At 42.4% G+C, this 21,493-nt stretch overlaps 1 protein-coding gene across 2 annotated transcripts in view; it reads left to right on the forward strand.

Annotated features, from left to right (window-relative positions):
- LOC129015988 (ATP-binding cassette sub-family A member 17-like) overlaps positions 1 to 19,044 on the forward strand; it is a 72,132-nt gene extending 53,088 nt beyond the window's left edge. The window contains exons 6-9 of one of the 2 annotated variants that reach the window (XM_063654910.1): positions 3,608 to 3,768; positions 4,729 to 4,872; positions 11,649 to 11,803; positions 18,345 to 19,044. In XM_063654910.1, coding sequence (XP_063510980.1) covers positions 3,608 to 3,768; positions 4,729 to 4,872; positions 11,649 to 11,771 — 428 coding nt within the window. In that variant the 3' untranslated portion in view covers positions 11,772 to 11,803; positions 18,345 to 19,044. Of the gene's footprint in view, positions 1 to 3,607; positions 3,769 to 4,728; positions 4,873 to 7,664; positions 7,795 to 11,648; positions 11,804 to 18,344 lie in introns of those variants that run through there. The other variant, XM_063654911.1, reaches the window with a different exon arrangement.
- The last annotated feature ends 2,449 nt before the right edge of the window (positions 19,045 to 21,493 follow it).

The raw sequence follows: 21,493 nt of genomic DNA on the forward strand, positions 1-21,493 counted from the left end.
AAAAAAAAAGGCCAGACAAGTGCATTGTTACATGTTAGAGATGATACTACAGAGCAATGGGGATTCAATAAATGGTCCTGTGGCCATTGCATAACTTTATGGAGAAAAATGAAATTGGACTCCTAATTCACACCATACAGAAGTCAATTCTAATTTCAAAAAACTATGAAGCTTTTTGGAGATGATATAGAAGAATATACTCAAGTCCTTGAAGTAGGAAGGATTGCTTAAACAAGACACAAAAATAATCATAAAGGAAAAGAGTGAAAAATTTGATAATAAAATTAAGATTTCACAAAGAGAAGGAAAAGACAAGCTAGAGTGGGAGAAGATACTGGCAAAACATTGAACTGACAAAAGTCTTATATTCAGAATATTTAAAGATCTCATATAGATCCATTAGAAATCTGATCTTGTGGTTTAAAAAATGGGCAAAAAGGCTGGGTTCAGTGGCTCACACCTGTAATCACAGCACTTTGGGAGGCCAAGGCGGACAGACTGCTTGAGCTTAGAAGTTTAAGGCCAGCCTGGGCAACATGGCAAGACTCCATCTCCACTAAAAATGCAAAATAATAGCCAGGCAAGGTGGTGCGTGCCTGTGGTCCCAGCTACTTGGGAGGCTGAGATGGGAGGATTGCTTGAGCCTCAGAGGCAGAGGCTGCAGTGAACCGAGACTGCATCACTGCACTCCAACCTGGGTGACAGAGTGAGACCCTGTCTCAAAAAACAAAACAAAACAAAAAAAAGCGAAAAGACTTGAGTGGGCAAAGTGGGAAAACAATATCCACATGGCCAATTAAATATATAAAAGAGGCTGGGTGCAGTGGCTCACACCTGTAATCCCAACGCTTTGGGAGGCTGAGGTCAGGAGTTGGAGACCAGCCTGGCCAACATGGTGAAACCCCGTCTCTACTAAAAATACAAAAATTAGTTGGGCGTGGTGGTGTTTGCTTGTAATCTCAGCTACTCAGGAGGCTGAGGCAGGAGAATCGCTTGAACCTGGGAGGTGGAGGTTGCAGTGAGCTGAGACTACACCATTGCACTCCAGCCTGGGTGACAGAGCAAGACTCTATCTCAAAAAAATTAAGAAATAAACAATAAATAAATACATAAAGTGCTGAAAGAAACAAAACTGGAAGAAAATGAAGTGACGTCTTTAAAGTGCTGAAAGAAAAACCTTGTCAACTCAGAATTCTACACCCAGTGAAAATACCTCGAAAATTATAGAGAAATAAAGACTCTCTCACATAAGCAAAAACTGAGAGAATTAAGTGCTAGGAAACATGAGCTCTTCAGGCAAAAAGAATCAGACCAGACAGAAACTTGGATCTACACAAACAAATTAAGAGCACTGAAAATGGAAAACAATTTCTTTTTTCTTTTGCTTTAAAAGAGACCTGTCTAAAGCAAAAATGGTAGCAATGAATTGTGTTTATAGCTTATGTAAAAGTAAAATGTCTGACAATCATAGCATAAAGTTTGGGAGGTAAGAATTGGGAATGTATTGTTGTGAAGTCCTTACGCTATACATGAAGGAGTCTAAATATTATTTTAAGATAGACTCTGACTAATTAAAGGTGTGTATTTTAAACCTTAATGCAACACCAAATTTTTTTATTTTTATTTTTATTTTTTGAGATGGAGTCTTGCTCTGTTGCCCAGGCTGGAGTGTGGTGGCACAATCTCTGCTCACTGCAACCTCTGCCTCTGGAGCTCAAGCGATTCTCCCGCCTCAGCCTCCCGAGTAGCTGGGATTACAAGCGTGCACCACCATGCCCAGCTGATTTTTGTATTTTTAGTAGAGACGAGGTTTCACCATGTTGGCCAGGATGGTCTTGATCTCCTGACCTCATGGTCCGCCTGCTTCGGTCACCCAAAGGGCTGGGATTACAGGCATGAGGCACCATGCCTGTCCTACACTAAATTTTTTTAAAGTTTGAATAATAAGTCAATAGAAGAGATAAAATGAAATCCAAAAAATTCTCCATTAATGCAAGAAAAGGCAGAAAAAAAGGAAAAAAAAAAACAAAGAACAGTTTGGAACAAATATAAAAGTGCTGGCAAGATGATATATTTTAATCCAGACAATCAATAATCATATTAAATGTGAATGATCTAAACATACCAATTAAAAACAGGTTGGATTAAAAAGGCAAAACCCAACTGTATGCTGCCTTTTAAACATCAGTAGGCTGAGTGCAGTGGGTCATGACTGTAATCCCAGCATGTTGGGAGGCCGAGGCGGGTGGATCACTTGAGGTCAGGAGTTTGAGGCCAGCCTGGCCAACATGAAGAAACCTGGTCTCTACTAAAAATGCAAAAGTTAGCCGGACATGGTGATGCATGCCTGTAATCCCAGCTGAGACAGGAGAATCGCTTGAACCTAGGCGGTGGAGGTTGCAATGAGCCGAGATTGCACCACTGCACTCCAGCCTGAGTGACAGAGCAAGACTCCGTCTCAAAACAACAACAACAACAAAAAATCAATATAGGGATGGGGGTGTGCACATTTGGAGTTTGGGGGTGATTGATTTGGATAATAATTTTTCATAGGTTTTTTATTTATAATTGTTAAATTATGCACTTTTCTATATGTGTATTCACAATAAATAAAAATAAACTGATAATCAAATGTCTACTGAGGTGGGAAGGAACTTTGTCTATTTATTCTATTTGGACACTGCAGACTTTGTATTGGATGAGGAAGTACCTGACCTTCGTGAACACTAGGCTACAGCTTTGGAATCCTGAGGTGTGCAAGATGTGTTTATAACCCAAAGATAGAGTAAAAGACCAAGTTCCTGGTGGACGCGCAGACAGACGCAAATCAGAATCTTATCACTGGAAGGGCCTTAGAGGTCACCTGGCCCTGCTCCTCACAGTGTGACCTGCAGACCAGCAGCATCAGCACTCCTAGAGATCTTGTTAGAAATGCAGAATCCCAGGTCTCCACCCAAACAGACTTCATCAGAATCTGTGTGTTAACAAGATCCCCAGCAATTAGGAAACACGTTAAAGTTTGAGGACAAGAAGCATGGGCACACGTGCTTCTTGGGTAAGGAGCTATCTGTGCTGATCTTTGAAATAAGAATTAGCCAAGGAAAGAAGCTGGGGAGCTTTGGGAAAACTCTCCAGTAGCAGGTGCAGATGTGTGGACATGTGTTTTGGATGGCCCGATTTCTTACTTCTTGGTGCCAGTGAAAGTACTACCACCTTTTGACCATAATAAAAATGTTTTATCTTATAGGAGAAACTTCTCTAGATTTTCCTTTTCTTGTGGCTAGCATTGGTCCCACAATGCCTCAGACACAAATAGTCCAGTCCTGTCATTGGCCTGTTCTCTGACTAACTGTAAAGTTCTGGTAACTCTTCACTGTTTTTTTGGGTTTTTTTGTTTGTTTGTTTGTTTTTGAAACTGGGTCTATGTTGCCCGGGCTGGAATGCAGTGGCTATTGACAGGCATGTTCATTGCATACTACAGCCTTGACCTCCTGAGCTCAAGCTGTCCTCCCACCTCAGCCTCCCAAGTAGACTATAAGTGTGTGCCACCACACCCAGCTTCTTCTCTGTCTTTGATGTGATGACTGATTTTCTTCCTTTGTAACAGGCACAGGCATCCAATGGAGGAATATGGGCAGTGTATGTGGAGAATTTAACTTCACTCAGGTGCTGCTGGACTCTTTCTTGTACTACTTAATAGCCTGGTATGTGGAGTCCATCTTCCCAGGGAAGTATGGTACACCCAAGCCTTGGTACTTCTTTGCTGTGGTGAGTACTGATGCTGCTGCTTTGTAGGTTGACATTAGACTTTTTTTTTGTTTGTCATCAATATCCCTACTCCTCTTGGTGATGTCCTGATTAAAATGTCAAACTCCAGGAAATCTCTATCCTGGGTTCATCCCAAACCTATCAGCTGTGGTTGCCAGTGGAGCATAACTAATGGTAAGCCTCAGTGTTGCTGACTTTTGCCCCCCTGCTGATGCACTGGGCTGGGAGTGGCAGCATCTGTCCCATGCACAGTTCCCCCAGGAGTGTCTATGGATATCTGACATATGTCTGCTCAAACATCAGGCCCCAGATTCTCCCACGGGACATAACACCCAACATATTAGAGTCCTCATGGTGCCTCTTTTTCCTCATTGAGCTGCACTGTTGGGATGGCCCTGAAGCTCTTCAAGACCTCTGTGACCACCAGTGCACTGGTAGGGGACAGAGCATTTGTTAACAACCCCAAGAAGTTTTCAGAATCATTTATCTCCCATGATAGTCAAGTTTTTCTTCCAAAGCCAAGCTCCTCATGCCTGATTCAGTCCTCCTACAATAGCATCTGGTGGCCCTGCCCACGGGCTTGCCTGCTGATCCTGTCTCTGCACAAGTACTCATTAGGACCTCTACAAAGGCTGCCACGCTTACCCATCTTGGAGTGTGGCGAAATGAGTAGATTGTTAACTCCAGTATTTCTCCAGGCCTCTGCCCACAAGGACTCTGACTGCTGACATGAAGGCTTCCCTGGCACATCGGGAGCCTGGATAAGAGGCAGCTTTTGCAGCTCCGTCCTCAAGACCATGGGTTGTAGGTTGAAATGCAGTTGATTAGTAATGAGTCCATGAAGAAGTTGCTTAACTTCTCTGGGCAGGGGGTGGGGGTGTTCTAATATACCAAAATATCTTCCAGAAAAGGAAGTCACTTTGCCTAAATGATTAATGCTTAAATTGACTTCTTCTCTAGCCCTCCTACTGGCATGGAAAGCCTGTACCTGTTACCCAATCATTGCTGGACATGAGGGTTCCTGTAAAAACTCCAAACAGCAAGTTCATTGAGAAAGAGCCTACAGATTTGATCAAAGGAATTGAAATTCAGCATCTATATAAGGTATCAGCTCACAAACCTCCTTCCAAGAACTTAAGAAATTATGCATATAAGCTTCTGTTTTATTCTAACAGGGATTACAAGGTGTATTTTGTGACTGAGAATTTTAATTCCCTCTGTCATGCTGTCCTAAAAATTAGAAATATAGCCTGAAATGTCCTGTTCCCTGTCATAAAGTTAAATGACTGGATGAAAGGTCTAGATGATCTTTTTTTCATTTTTTTTTTACAGATGTAGTCTCACTATGTTTCCTAGGCTGGTCTTGAACTTCTGGGCTCAAGATATCCTCCTGCCTTGGCCTCCCAAAGGGATTACAGATGTGAGCCACTGTGTCCAGCCTAGATGATCTGTCTCTTGCAAACAGTCTCCTCTCATCCTCCCACTGCCTAATACCCCTTGTTGGGTACACACTGTAATTCAGCCATTTGATGGATAACTTTTATCCACCAGCATTTTTATATACCCAAATCACATTTTAAACCAGATATCACTGTTGACTTCTGGATGTAGAAGTGGAGGCATTTGTTCTTTCAAAAGTGTCTGCTGAGCACTTGTTACATGCAGAGCTCTAGGTTGACTAAGGACTCCTATAACAGGATGGCTGGATGTAAGCTATATGCCCTGGAGGGTCCCACAGAGATTTTCTTTGAAATCTTCCATTCTTCAACTATGCAGGACACTCTGTGCCATTGCTGCTGCCACACTTTCGCACTGGATGCCCCAGCTCAGCATTTGCGTTGCCTCCCTCCGCTGGGGGATCCAGTGGATACCATCCTAGCCCAGGGGATTCTGGAAACGGGTGATAATTCCAGCTCCTCTGTGTACTACGGTAGTAGTTAGGAATACTTCACTCTTCACCCAATTTACTGTGGGGATGTTATTTTCTTTCTTCACATAACTAGTGGTCTGCAGGCAGATGATTCTGGCATGATTTCGGCTACTCCACAAAGGCATTCCAGACCACAGCACCTTCTGACTGATTGATTGATTGATTGGTTTTCCCTGGGTCATTGGTGGCCTGTTAGCTTTCGCCTGTGTGCTTATCATTTCATGGCTGTAAGATGGCCGCTCGCCTCTCCTGGAAGGAGATATAAGGCTTCAAATGCTTTCTTCTGGCAACATGTTTCCCTCCCTCCTTCCTTCTGTCTTTCCTGCTGCCCTTCCTTCCTTCATTCCCTTTAATATAATAAAGTCCCCCTTTCTCTTATTGCTCAGAATTCTGCCACATGCTCACCTCTACTGCAAGGGTGACTGAGAAGTCAGGGAACAGAACTGTCATGCTTGATTTAGAACAACCGAGAAAAGGCTGGGCATGGTGGCTCATGCCTGTAATCCCAGAACTTTGGGAGGCCGAGGTGGGTGCATCACCTAAGGTCAGGAGTTCAAGACCAGCCTGGCCAACCTGGTGAAACCCCCTCTCTACTAAAAAAAAATATAAAAATTAGCCAGGCATGGTGGCTCACACCTCTAATCCCAGCACTTTGGGAGACTGAGGCGGGAAGATCACCAAAGGTTGGGAGTTCGAGACCAGCCTGACCAACATGGTGAAACCCCATCTCTACTGAAAAAAAAAATACAAAATTAGCCGAGCATGGTGGTGCGTGCCTGTAATCCCAGCTACTTGGGAGGCTGAGGCAGGAGAATCACTTGAACCTGGGAGGCGGAGGCTGCAGTGAGCCGAGATCAAGCCACTGCACTCCAGCCTGGAAGACAGAGCAAGACTTCATCTCAAAAAAAAAAAAAAAAAAAAAAGAACAACCGAGAAAAAATGTAAGAGTAGGGAGGGGGAGCTTGCCAAATGCCTTTCCGCAGCTCCCTGCTCCCAAACATAAGTACAGTTGACCCTTAAACAACATGGTTTAAACTGCACAGGTCCACTTATATGTTGATTTGTTTCAACCAAACACGGATTAAAAATATCCACTTATATGTTGACTTGTTTCAACCAAACACAGATTAAAAATACAATATTTATGGGAATTTGAAACCCGCGAATATGGAGGGTCAAGCAACTTTTTGGGTCGGCATGGTCCTAGGGCTGCAGGGGACTGCTTCCAGGACCAAATTTGAGTACGCATGGATTTTGTTATATGCAGAAATCCTGGAAGCAGTCCCCCACAGATGCCGAGGAACGACCGCAGATGGATTGTGGAAGAAGTGACATCTAAATACCATCCAACTACAGTTTCTGGACTCCAAACCTAGCCCCAATGCCATCAGACAGGACACAAATAATCTAAAGCATATACTAAAATGTGATGCTGTCTCTGGGGTGTCATGAGGATTTTTATGTTCTTTATACTCAACGTATGAATTATTTGCATAATAGGAATATCAATGGTATTTAAAATACTGGAGATATTTGACTTGGAAAACAGGCTACTCTGTCTGAGATTCCCTCTTCACATCAACCCCTCCTGCAAAAGAGGCAAGGTGTCTTTCTCAGGGCTCAGCTGGGCGATGCAGAGCAGAGTCTGGCTCCAGAAGCAGAGAGGAGTGCCTTTCATGCTGCCACATTGCATCTGGGAGCTCCTGGCCCTCTGGTCAGGTTCTCTACACCAGGTTCCAGGGATCAGGAAGAAGATCCCCATGGGGATTACTCCTGCTCAGCTTCCTCAGCAGCTTCAGGGAGTTAAATGCTAAAAGAAGGGGGTCACTTTTTAGATTATCACTTGGATTCCCACTGCTGAGCTTTCAAGAGAAGTTGATGTACGTGTGCAACCTTTCATAGGTTCTTTAGAAATGTCATTTTTGTGTCCAGGTTACATTGTCAGTCAACCTTGATTTTTCCACAGGTGTATCACAGAGGAAGGACTAAGCACATAGCAGTCAAATGTCTGACCATGAACATGTAGAGAGGGCAGATCACTGTTCTTCTGGGACACAATGGAGCAGGAAAAACTACTACCTGCTTCATGCTCACAGGTACATGTGTGGGGTCAGCCATCCTGAGGAAGTGTTGAAAAAAATCATTGAACAGATCTAGATTTTTGGCTTCCCCTCCTTTCATTAGATTTCACTGATATTTTAATATTAAGCATTGTTTGTTGCTTAATATTAAAATATCAACTCTCTGGTTGTTCAGTTACCCTGTATCAGGAAAAGGAAGTCTTTGGCTTTCTGTCAGTCTGCAAAATTTCATTCCATTCACTATCAAGAAGCTATGAACATTCAACCTGAAGAAACTGATGAAAAAAAAGAGAAACTATGAACAGTGCTTAGCATTTCTTTCTAGATTTAACCTTCCTGTTACAGTGCAGCACCACTAATCTCTCAACAACATAATCTTTCCATTTGCTTCTGATTGCCAGAGGCACTTTTAGAATAATACCTGGTGAATTATTCTAAAATGATTTGTGTTTCAGAGTAATTTTTATGCTAAAATAACTGTTTCATATCCCATCAACTAAAATAATTTGTGAAATTTAGAAATGCCTTTATTTAAGAAATGTATATTTATTGAAGGCTTAACATTTGTAAAGCTCCGTACAATGCTAGCAAGATGCGCTTTCAACCCACAAGGAACTCTAAAAGCTAACCAGTTCCCCCTCGTTGCACACAGAACATTAAACTGCTAGGAAGCTATTGCACCTCAAAGTTAGGCTGCCCTGATGCTCCTCATACGTGGCTGATGCTCTTTCCACTGAAGGCATTTGAGGAGCAGCAAAATAGTGAAGCTGTGTCAGAGGTGCCTTTGGCCACCCCTCTGGTATCAGGACTTTAAAAACCAAATCTCAGCCCAGCAGGCACTTACTGGGCAGGCTCTGCGTGCATCAGGACTGGGGCACAGCAGTGGTTCTGAAAGGATCGTCCTCTCTCAGATATAGACACTGTTGTTCCTGACAATGTTGACCATTTAGGGAAGGCCTCTCCCCCTATATAGGCCTGTGAGGTTCTTACTGCCTAAAGGGTATCCAGCTACACCCCTAGCCTAAGAGATCAAGGAGGCAAGTCAGGTATGTGTGTGAGTTATTTTTCTGCCTCCCCCTCATCCCTCTCTCCAGACAGCCTGTTCTGTTTACTTCTGGATCCACAGTGTCTGAATAGTACTTGGCACAGAATAGGCATTCCATAATATCATTGAATGAATGACGGAATTAATTAATATAATTGCAAATACTGCCAAAATGCAGACTGGGAATGATGTATCAGAGCTCTGCCATGGATTTCTACCAGTGGTGACATGGCATAAAAAAAGCTAACACTGGCCGGGCGCGGTGGCTCATGCCTGTAATCCCAGCACTTTGGGAGGCCGAGGCGGGAGGATCACGAGGTCAGGAGATCAAGACTATCCTGGCCAACACAGTGAAACCCCGTCTCTACTAAAAATACAAAAAATTAGCCAGGCATGGTGGTAGGTGCCTGTAGTCCCAGCTACTTGGGAAGCTGAGGCAGGAGAATGGCGTGAACCTGGGAGGCAGAGCTTGCAGTAAGCTGAGATCGCACCACTGCACTCCAGCCTGGGCGACAGAGCAAGACTCCGTCACAAAAAAAAAAAAAAAAAAAAAAAAAGCTAACACTGCCCTGGGGAAAGTGGCATCACTAAAGGATACATAATGGGATTCAGTAGCTTGAAGATGCTAAGCAGGGAAGGAAAAAAATCTGGCTGATTGCCTAGGACATTGGACAGCAAAGGGCTTCTGTATCGTAATTGGTGGTAGAAAGGCCCAAAACTTGGCAACAGGCATGTTTTGTATCTTAAACGCCATGCCCAGTAAAGTTCTGTGGTTTTTTGGTTGTTTTTTGAGTTCTATTTAGTTCTTTTGTTATTATAACTTTACATTAAAAGACTTGTTACATTTACTCTATAATAGTATTACCTTCTCCCCTTCCCCCCAACCCCCAAACAATCATGGATGCTTTCTTATTCACAGCCAAAATGGAAGATCTAACAACCGGAGGGTGATTTGGCAAAAAGTATCAAAATCCTTTCAAGTCTTGTCCCATCTTTGACCTGCCAAATCTACTTATATTGATTTAGAATAAGGAAATAATTGGGAAGCAGGCAAAGTTATATCACAGGTTTATACTTGTGAAAAATTGCAAATAACGTAAGCATCCATTAGTCTGGACTGAATCAAGAAATACGGTATGTTCATAACAATAAAATCTTTTTAGGCCTTAAAAATGATATAGGGCTGGGTGCTGTGGCTCATGCCTGTAATCTTAGCACTTACCTACTTAGCAGAGGCAGGTAGATCACTTGAGCCCAGGAGTTTGAGACCAGGCTGGGCAACATGACAAAACCTCATCTCTATGAAAAATATACAAAAAAATGACGCACACCAGTAGTCCCAGCTACTGAGGTGAGAAGATCGCTTGAACCCAGGAGGTTGAGGCTGCAGTGAGTCGTGATCACACTACCGCCCCGAGCCTGGGCAATAGAGCACGAGCCAGTCTCAAAAAAAAAAAAAAGAAGAAAAAGATTTTGTTGATGTGGACAAATGGCCTCAATACATTGTTAAATGAAGAAGCCAGTTAGACCAGTCTGGCCAACATGCTGAAACCTCATCTCTACTAAAAATACAAAAATTAGCTGGGCATGGTGGCACACACCTGTAATCTCAGCTACTCAGGAGGCTGAGGCAAGAGAATCACTTGAACTAGGAAGATAGAGGCTGCAGTGAGCTGAGATCATGCTGCTGCACTTTAGCCTGGGCAACAGAGCCAGACCCTGTCTCAAAAGAAAAAAACCAGTTAGAAAACTAGAATTTATACTTATATTCTCATTTGTGTTAAAAAATAAATGTATGAGTACATTAATTAATAATTAAAATAAATTTTTGAGTACATTTATTTTTTACATAAAAAATACCTAAGGCTATATAGCAAAATGTTAACAGAAGTTTTTTTTTTGTTGTTGTTGTTGTTTTTGGGATGGACTCTCACTCTGTCGCCCAGGCTGGAGTGCAGTGGCATGATCTCAGCTCACTGCAAGCTCTGCCTCCTGGGTTCACACCATTCTCCTGCCTCAGCCTCCAGAGGAGCTGGGACTACAGGCCCCCGCCACCATGCCCAGCTAATTTTTTGTATTTTTAGTAGAGACGGGGTTTCACTGTGTTAGCCAGGATGGTCTCGATCTCCGGACCTTGTGATCCACTCGCCTTGGCCTCCAAAAGTGAAATGAAGTTATCTTTTAATGATAGGATTTGTATAACTTGTTTTCTTTGTTATACCTTTTTTTGACCTTGTTGTAATAAGAATTTATTGCCCTTTTCAACCAGAAAAAATACTTAGAAAATAAGAATAAAGACAATGATAGTATGCGGGTAGGTAGGCTGCAAAATTTTATGCTGGCATACATTTGGCAATGAGAGCATTCATTTATTTATTCATTCATTGAACAGATACTTATTAAGAATCAGAGATAAGTCGGAGAACTTGCCTTCAGGGATCTCAATTCAAAACTGTTAGATTCCCACAAAACTTTTCTTAATCATATTTACTACGCATCCAAACTATTATTTAATACTTACAGTAATGTAATTTGCTTTTTCATGTGCCTATGTGTGTTGTATTCATTTAACTCATTGGAATTTCTCAAAAGTAGGGAGGATATCTCCTATCTCTAATACTCTCCACACATCCTGGTACATTGTCATGCATAGAACATACATACTCCTTGGATGCTACTGATTCACTGACTATGGCAAAGAAGTAGTATAAGGACAGTGTGTGTGAGAACAAGTGAACAAAGCAGAAAGTATCATTGGGCCTTTGTGCTGCTGTGTGCTCTGACTGAAGATAACTTCAGTATCTTGTCTTCCCCTTGGTCCTAGGTCTTATTCCCCCTACAAGTGGATGTGCATATGTCAATGGATATGAGATTCCACAAGAGATGTTTCACATTAGGAAGAGCCTGGGCTGGTGCCCCCAACATGGTGTCTTATTTGATAAGTTAACAGTAGCAGAACATCTTTCTTTCTATGGTCAGGTGAGTTGATGGATAACAGGGATTTGTTTCCTGTGTATCCACTCTTGGGAATGATGAGATAGACTGCAGCTCTCTGATTCAACTCAGGGTGGGTCTTTTTTTTTTTTTTTTTTTTTTTTTTTTTTTTTTTTTTTTTTTGAGAAGGAGTCTTGCTCTGTCACCAGGCTGGAGTGCAGTGGCGTGATCTCAGCTCACTGCAGCCTCCTGGGAGGGTCTTTAAAATGAAAACTTGTGTTTCTCTATTCTCAACACTTCTGACACCAAATGTATATGGAGTTTTCCCACACCAACCAATTCTCCAACTCTCTGGATAGCAACTGAGTGTCCTACAATTCAATTCTTAATGCTGACTACCTAAAGTTAATGCACACTCCACAGGTTTAAGGCTCAGTCTCACAAGATTGCCCCCATCCCTGACTTCAGATGTCAGTTGCAAGTTCCAGGTTGTTACCTGTACTTCTGACCAACTGGCTGTTGTTTGGGGGTTCCGACAACCCCCTCCTTAGGTTTGATAATTTGTTATAAGAGCTCACAAAACCCTTTATTATAGAGGGTATTATGAAGGATACACATGAACAACCAGATAAAGAGGTACATAGGACAAGGTATGTGAAAAGGGGTGCAGAACTTCCATGCCCTGTCATAGTATACCACCTTGGCAGCACCTCAGTGTGGTCACCAACCTAGTAACTCTTCAGAGCCCATAGTTTAGATATTTTTATGCAGGCTGCATCATGTGGTCATGACCAATTATTAGCACAGCCTCCAATCCCTCTCCCATTCCCTGGAGGATTGGGGGTGAGGCTGAAATTTCCAAGCTTTTTCTTTTTTTGAGGTGGAGTCTTGCTCTTGCCCAGGCTGAAGTGCAAGGGCGTGATCTTGGCTCCTCCACCTCCCAGGTTCAAGCGATTCTCCTGACTCAGCCTCCTGAGTAGCTGGGATTACAGGTGCCCACCACCAGGCCGAGCTAATTTTTTTAATTTTATTTTTAGTAGAGATGAGGTTTCACTATGTTGGCCAGGCTGGTCACAAACTCCTGACCTCAAGAGATCCACCCGCCTCAGCCTCTGAAGGTGCTAGGATTACAGGCATGAGCTACCACGCCTGGCCTGAAATTTCCAAGCTTCTAACCATGACTTGGTCTTTCTGGTGACTAGCTCACATCCTGAAGCTGTCCAGGAGCCCACCAAAAGTTGCCTCCCTAGAACAAAAAGATGCTCCTTTCACTCAGGAAATTCCAAGGGAATTGGGAATTCTGTGTAAGAAACCAAATCAAATATCAAATCAAAGACCAAATATTAGAACAAAAGATGCTTCTACCAGCCTTGTCACTCAGGAAATTACAAGGGCTTTAGGAGCTCAGTGCCAGGAACCAGGGCAGAGACCAAATATATATTTTTTATTATGTCACAGTCTTGAAAACTCTTCTGGACACTATTCCTTAAACATTCAGGAAGGATGAAGGGGCATGGCATTTAAGTCAAGATTTCTGAGTTAAAGGATTTCTACAAACTACTATATTTGAATTTTTATATATTTTTTACTTTTTATTGAGACAAAATTCACATAACATGAAATTCATTTTACTCATTTTGCAATATTCAATTCAGTAGTTTTTAGTATACTCACAGTGTTTGGTTGTTTTGTTGTTTTTTTTTTTTCAGAGTCTCACTCTGTTGCCCAGGCTGGAATGCAGTAGCACCATCTCAGCTCGCTGCAGCCTCTGCCTCCTGGGTTCAAGCAATTCTCGTGCCTCAGCCTCCCAAGTAGCTGGGATTACATGCACCTGCCACCATGCCCAGCTAATTTGTGTGTATGTGTGTTTGTGTGTGTCTGTGTGTATGTGCGTGTGTGTGTGTTTTGAGATGGAGTCGCACTCGCACTCTGTCACCCAGGCTGGAGTGCAGTGGCGCGATCTTGGCTCACTGCAACCTCTGCCTCCCGGGTTCAAGCGATTCTCCTGCCTCAGCCTCTTGAGTAGCTGGGACTACAGGCGCATGCCACCACACCCGGCATTTTTGTATTTTTAGTAGAGACAGGGTTTCACCATGTTGGCCAGGATGGTCTGAATCTCCTGACCTCATGATCCACCCGCCTCAGCTTCCCAAAGTGCTGGGCCTGGCCTAATTTTTATATTGTTAGTAGAGATGGGGTTTTGCCATGTTGGCCAGGCTTGTCTCAAACTCCTGACCCCAAGTGATCCACCCACCTCAGCCTCCCAAAGTGCTAGGATTACAGGTATGAGCCACCATGCCCAGCCTGTATACTCACAATGTCATGTAACCATCACCACTATCTTATTGCAGAACATTTTCATTGCCCACAAAATAAACTTATACACATTATCAGTGACTTCCCATTGCTCCCTTCCCCTAGTCCCTGGCAACCACTAATCTGCTTTTTGTTTCTATAGGTTTGCCTATCCTGGATATTTCATATAAATGGAGTCATACAATATGTGGCTTTTTATGTCTGGCTTATTTCACTTAACATAATGTTTTCAAGGTTTATCCATATTTTAGTATATATTTATACTTCACTCCTTTTAATAGCTGCATAATATCCATTCTACTCGCCTGAATGTTTGCCCATTCGTCAGCTGATGGACATCGGGTTGCTTTCACCCTCTGGCTATTGTGAATAGTGCTGCTATGAACATTAGTGTTCATGTTTTTATTTGAACACCTATTTTCAGTTATTTTGGGTAAATACCTATAAGTGAAATTAATGAGTCAGATGGTAACTCTATGTTTAACTTTTTTTTGTTTGTTTTACTTTTTGAGAAATTGCCATTAGTGTGAAGTAGTACCTTGTGGTTTTGATTTGCATTTCTCTGTTGACTAATAATGTTGAGCATCTTTTCATGTGCTTATTGGCTATTTGTATACTTCTTTGGAGAGATATCTATTCCAGTCCTTTGCCTGTTTTTTTGGTTGGGTTCTTTATCTTTTTGTAGTTGAGCTGTAAGAAGAGGTTTTTTTTTTTTTGAGATGAAGTCTCACTCTGTCACCCAGACTGGAGTGCAGTGGCAATGGTGCGATCTTGGCTCACTGCATCCTCTGCCTCCCAGGTTCAAGCGATTCTCCTGCCTCAGCCTCCTCAGCAGCTGGGATTACAGATGTGCACCACCATGCCTGGCTGATTTTTTTTTTTTTTTTTTTTTTTTTTGTATTTTTAGTAGAAACAGGGTTTCACCATGTTGGCCAGGCTGGTCTCAAACTCGTGACCTCAGGCGATCTACCCACCTCAGCCTCCCAAAGTGCTGGGATTACAGATGTGAGCCACTGTGCCCGGCTCTTTTTTTTTTTTTTTTTTTTTTGAGACAGCCTCTCACCTCTCATTCTGTTGCCCAGGCTGGAGTGCAGTGACAGGATCTCACCTCACTGCAATCTCTGCCTCCCAGGCTCAAGTGATCATCCTGCCTCAGCCTCCCAAGTAGCTGGGACCACAGGTACAGGCCAATATGCCTGGCTAATTTTTGTATTTTTTTGTAAAGATGGGGTTTTACCATGTTGCCCAGGCTGGTCTCAAACTCCTGAGTTCAAATGATCCTCCCGCCTTCGTCTTTCAAAGTGCTAAGTGAGATTATAAGCATGAGCCACCACACCCAGACTGTAAAAAGTTTTTAAGTGTATATTCTAGATCCTAGGCCCTTGTTAGTTATATGATTTGCAAATATTTTCTCCTACTCTGTGGGTTGTCTTTTCCCTTTATTGATAGTATTTTTTGATACACAAAAGTTTTAAATTTTGATGAAATCTAATTTATCTTTTTTTCATTTGTTACTTATGCTTTTGCTATTATATTTTAAAAATTATTGTCTAGGATTTACACCTATATTTCTTTTTAAGATTTCATAGCTTTGGTTCTTACATTTAGATCTTTGGTCCATTATGAGTACATTTTTGTATATGGTGTGAGGTATGGGTCTACATTTATTCTTTTTCATATAGATATTAAGTTATCTCAGCACTATTTGTTGAAAAGACTATTCTTTCTGCATTGAATGGTCATAGCACCCTTGTAAAAAATCTATTTACCATAGATATATGGGATTGTTTCTAGACTCCCAATTCTATTCCATTTTTCCATATGTCTGTTGTTATGCCAGTACCACAATGTCTTGATGACTGTAGCTTTCTAGGAAGTTTTGAAATTAGGAAATATGAGTCCTCCAACTTTGTTCTTCTTTTTAAGATTGTTTTGGCTATTCTGAGTCCCTTACATTGCTATATGAATTTTTAGGATCAGCTTGCCTATTTTTGCAAAAATAATAATAATAATAATAAGGTATTGGAATTTTAGTAGGGATTACATTGAATCTTTAGATTGCTTTGTGTTTATTTTTATTTTTTGAGATGGAGTCTTGCTCTGTTGCCTAGGCTGGAGAGGCTCAATCTCAGCTCACTGCAACCACTGCCTCCTGGGTTCAAGCGATTCTCCTGCCTCTGACTCCCGAGTAGCTGGGATTACAGGTGTGTGCCACCATGCCTAGCTAATTTTTTTGTATTTTTAGTAGAGACAGGGTTTCACCATGTTGGCCAGGCTGATCTCGAACTCCTGACCTCAGGTGATCCACCCACTTCGGCCTCCCAAAGTGCTGGGATTACAGGCATAAGCCACTGCACCCAGCCTCTAGATTGCTTTGGATAGTAATGTCATATTAACAAAATTAAGTGTTCCAATCTATGAACACAAAAGGTATTTCCATTTATTTAGGTCTTCTTTAATTTCTTTCAGCCATGTTTTACAGTTTTCAGTGTACTTGCCTTTCTTGCACTTCCTTGGTTAAATTTATTTCTAAATATTTTGTCTTTTGTGATACTAATGTAAATGGAATTTATTTTTGTAATTTCATTTTTGGATTGTTCATTGCTAGTGTAAAGAAATACAACTACCATTTGTATATTTATCTTATATCCTGACATTTTCCTAGGCTCATTTATTAGCTCTAATGGCTTTTTGTGGATTCTTTAATGTTTTCTATATATAAGTTTATGTGATCTGCCAAGAGGCAATAGTTTTACATCTTTCAGTCTGGATGACTTTTTTTTTTTCTGGCTAATTTTCCTGGCTATAACTTCCAGTAAAATGTTGAATAAAGTGGCAAGAGTAGACATCCTTGTCTTGTTCCTGATCTTTGTGGGGGAAGCTTTCAGTTTCACCATTAGGTGTGATGCTATCTGTGTTTTTTTCATAGATGCCTTTTATCATGCTGAGGAAGTTCCTTTCCATTCCTAGTTTGCTGAGTGTTTTTATCATGAAAGTGTGTTGGATTTTGTCAAATGCTTTTCTGTGTCTACTGAGATTATCATGTGATTTTGGCCCTTCTTTCTGTTAATATGCTATATTACTGCAGTGCAGTTTGACTCTAACAATGGGCTGGGTGTGGTGGCTCATGCATGTAATCCCTGCTCTTAGGGAGACAGAGGCGGGAGGATAGCTTAAGCCCAGGAGTTCAAGGCTTGCCTGGGCAATATAGCGAGACCCCGTTCTCCAAAGAAAAAAGGAGAAAAAAAGACCAAAAAAAAGTGTGACTTTAACAATAGAGTTAGCATAGGCTTCACACATTAGAGGTATAATCCCCCACAAGATTGCCCCCACTTTGGAACCCACAAGCTTGGAGCTTCCCAGACAAACAAAGCACTTCTGACAAACTGGCTGCAAATGTGGAAGTCCCACTATTCTCTCAGGTTTGTTAATTCACTAGAACGATTGACAGAACTCAGGAAAGTACTATACTTATGATTATAGTTCTATTCTAGGGGATACAATTCAGGACAGGCCAAAAAAATAGCTGCATGGGTGGGGTCTGGGAGAGTCCCATGTGCAAAGCTTCTGTGTCCTCAGGGCGTAGCACCCTCCCAGCATATTGGTGTCTATTGGGGTAGCTCACCTAAGCTTTGAGTATCCAGTTTTTATTGGGGTTTTATTACACAAGCATGAATGATTGAAGCATTGGCCACATCAGTGAACTCCATCTCCAGCATTCTTTCCACAACCCAGGAAACTGGGAGGCAGGCTGACATCACATAGCTCAAAGCCCCAACCTTCTAATCACATGGCTAGTCTTTCTAGTGTGACCATCCCACATCCTGAGTCACCTCCTTAGCATAAACTGAGGTATAACGATGGCGGGGTGGAGATCCACTATGAGTAACAAAGATACTCCTATTACTCCAGAAATTTTAAGCATTTACAGTCTTCTTTCCAGGAACCAGGGACAAAGGCCAGCCAGTTCTTTATTATAAAACACTGAAACACTGGTTTTTCATGTGTTCAGTCTCCCTTGCGTTCCTGAGATAAATCCCACTTGGTTGTGATGAATAATCCTTTAACATGCTGCTGTATTTACTTTTTAACATCATAAGTTTATTTACATGGTTCAAATGAAAAAGTCTCTGTCCATCCCTTTCCCTGAAGGTAATGAGTTTCTTGTGTAAGTTTTTATGTATATGTATACACACAACAAAATGTTCACTGGCCAGGGTCGGCCTCCCGCCAGGAGCCCTGCATCTCCCTGCATCCCCTGTCATTGCAGCTGAAGGGCCTGTCACGCCGGAAGTGCCCTGAAGAAGTCAAGCAGATGCTGCATGTCATCGGCCTGGAGGACAAGTGGAACTCACGGAGCCGCTTCCTGAGTGGGGGCATGAGGCACAAGCTCTCCATCGGCATTGCCCTCATCGCAGGCTCCAAGGTGCGGCAGTGGGACTGGAGGCAGTGGGCTCCCCTCCTGCTCGACCTGGGACTATAGGCGCCTGCCACCACGCCTGCTAATTTTTTGTATTTTTAGTAGAGATGGGATTTCACCGTGTTAGCCAGGATGGTCTCGATCTCCTGACCTTGTGATCTGCCCGCCTCGGTCTCCCATAGTGCTGGGATTACAGGCGTGAGCCACCACGCCTGGCCTACTTTCTATTTCTTTTTTAAAAAAATGGCTGGGTGCAGTGGCTCATGCCTGTAATCCTAGCACTTTGGGAAGCCAAGGCGAGTGGATCACCTGAGGTCAAGAGTTTGAGACCAGCCTGGCCAACATGGTGAAACCTCATGTCTACTAAAAATACAAAAATTAGCCAGGCATGGCGGCAGCCATCTGTAATCTCAGCTACTTGGGAGGCTGAGGCAGGAGAATCGCTTGAACCCAGGAGGTGGAGGTTGCAGTGAGCCAAGATCATGCCATGGCACTCCAGCCTGGGCTTCAGAGAAAGACCCTGTCTGAAAAAAGAATAAAAAATAAAAATTATTGGTCAATATTTTATATCTGTAAATAAATATATGTTTCATATGTGTAATTATGAAGTGTAAATAACAGAATGAGCACTAGTGAACCCTCTATGCAACCTAAGAACTAAGGCATAGCGATAACTTTTTACGCTAACCATACTCAACCCCACAACATCAGTTACGTAGTTAACCATTTCTTTCTTCTTGAAACACTTTTCTCTCTTGGCTTCCTTGGCAAAATTTACTCCTTGGGGGGTTTTACTCCTACCTGTCTGGCCACTCCCAAGTCGCAGTGGGAAAGAATGGGAGACAAGCAGTTTTGAGAGAGGTGGTTATGAAAAGGTCAGTTAAGAATTCTTTACATTTGAAAGGCCCCTGAGCCACCCTAGTGGAGACATCAAGAAGGCAGTTGGATGTGAATGAAGCTGGGCATTGAGGAGAGAGTCAGCCTGGAAATGCATGGGAGTCATCTGCTTGTGGAAGTATTTAAAATCGTGGGAAGGGATATGGTCAGGTAGGAAGAAAACATAGAGAAAGAAGCAAAGGAGCTTACAAACAGTTCCTGAAGCACTCTTAAAATTCGAGGTTCCACAGAGAGGGACCTTGCAAAGAGACCTGGAGAAAAGAAGCCTCATAAAGATGAATGGAGAATAAGCACAAATAAGTAAAATTGGAATTGAGAATTGGGGGAAAAAACCCGTAGATACAAAAAAATTAGAAGACAATATTTTGTACAGTTTTAAACTAATATATTAGAAAACCTGAATATAATGGTAGATTGTCCAGAAAAATAATTTTATTAAAATTGACTCAATAAATACCAAAAAGTTTTTATAAACCTGATCACTTTTATCAAATATTTAAAGAAAATATAATTTTGATTTTATTCAAACTCTTCCAGAGAACATTAAAAAAATACAGGCTGGGAGTAATGGCTCATGCTTATAATCCCAGCACTTTGTGGGGCTGAGGCAGGAGGATCACTTGAGCCCTGGAGTTTGAGAACAGCTTGGGCAACACAGGAAGACCTGTCTCAACAGAAAAAAAAAAAACAAAAACAAGAAAGAGAAGGAAAGGAAGGAAAGAAGGAAGAAAGAAAAAAGAAAGAGCCAGGCTTGGTGGTGCACATCTGTAGTCCCAGCTACTTGGGAGGCTAAGGCAGAAAGAACGCTTGAGCCTGGGAAGTCAAGGCCACAGTGAGCCGTGATCATGCCACAGTACTCCAGCCTGGGCAAAAGAGTGAGACGCTGTCTCAAAAACAAACAAAATCTCCCTGCTCCTTTTTACTAATATGGGTTAATATAATCTAGCAGATCACTGAAAGAATACTGCACCATGTAGTTCATTGAAAGACTACTATATCATATTGAAAGGATTGTTTGATATTATAATTTATCAATATAATTTCCCATAATATGTCAAAAAGAAATCACCATGTATTCATCCACATATAATAATTTACTTAGGAATGCAAATAAGAGCATGGCCAGCCAGGAGAGGCCTGAGTCCTTAACCCCACCTCCCTTCAGAGAGCACAGTGCTGCACTGGCTGGCCCCAAGTCTGATGCAGCCAGGGCAGCTTTCCCTGTGAGGCGTGCCAGGTAAAACCTTGTAATTACCTATAGTCGGGCCTGAAAAATCATACATGGGTTTTTAACCATGAGCCAGTCTCCTCAACACACAAACAAAATCTCATCATAAATTTAAAAACAAAAGTCACCTCTGCTTCCAGTCATGATGGAGTAACTGATAAAGAGCATACCCTCCCACTAAAACTGGACAAAAATATATGAAGCCATTTCAGATATTAAGAATTAGGAAGTCCAGGACAATGTCTGATTCTTGAGAGAAGAGAAACACTAAAGAGAGACCTATATTTGCCCCAGCTCTTTGGCTTGGGCACTTTCTAGAACATGGCCCAGAAAAGTAAAGGCAAATCAAGAGTGTAGCAGTGAACTTGCTGAGCTGAGAAGGTAGAGATGAGAGGTCAGAGCTCCTGAAGTGTCTGGACTTTGTGGGACTAGGGCAGGAGAGGAGAAAGCTGGTAGGAGAGGGAGGGCCCCAAAAGTCTCTGTGTGGGTTCACTTGAATCTGTGGCTGAGGGCTGGGCTGTACAAGAGCAGGCTAAGAGTTCATGGTGCATAGCACAGAGCAGCTACTGTGAGCCTGAGCTGTTGACTCAGCTGGGCTGTTGGCTCTGCTGGGCTGCTGGCTCTGCTGGGCTGTTGACTCAGCTGGGCTGTTGGCTGTGCTGGGCTGTTGGCTGTGCTGGGCTGTTGACTCAGCTGGGCTGTTGACTCTGCTGGGCTATTAGCTCTGCCTCTTAAATAGTGTGAATACTTCCTTTTTTCATGAAAGATGGTTGACATTTGTAGCTGAGCAGCTTCATTTGCCTGCTTACTGCTTGTAGGAGGTTGACTAGAGGCCACTTTTCACTTTGAACTCTCTCTGTCCCTTTTTGTGTAA

This window comes from Pongo pygmaeus, chromosome 18, assembly GCF_028885625.2.
Source record: "Pongo pygmaeus isolate AG05252 chromosome 18, NHGRI_mPonPyg2-v2.0_pri, whole genome shotgun sequence".
In the NCBI taxonomy this organism is placed as follows: domain Eukaryota; kingdom Metazoa; phylum Chordata; class Mammalia; order Primates; family Hominidae; genus Pongo; species Pongo pygmaeus.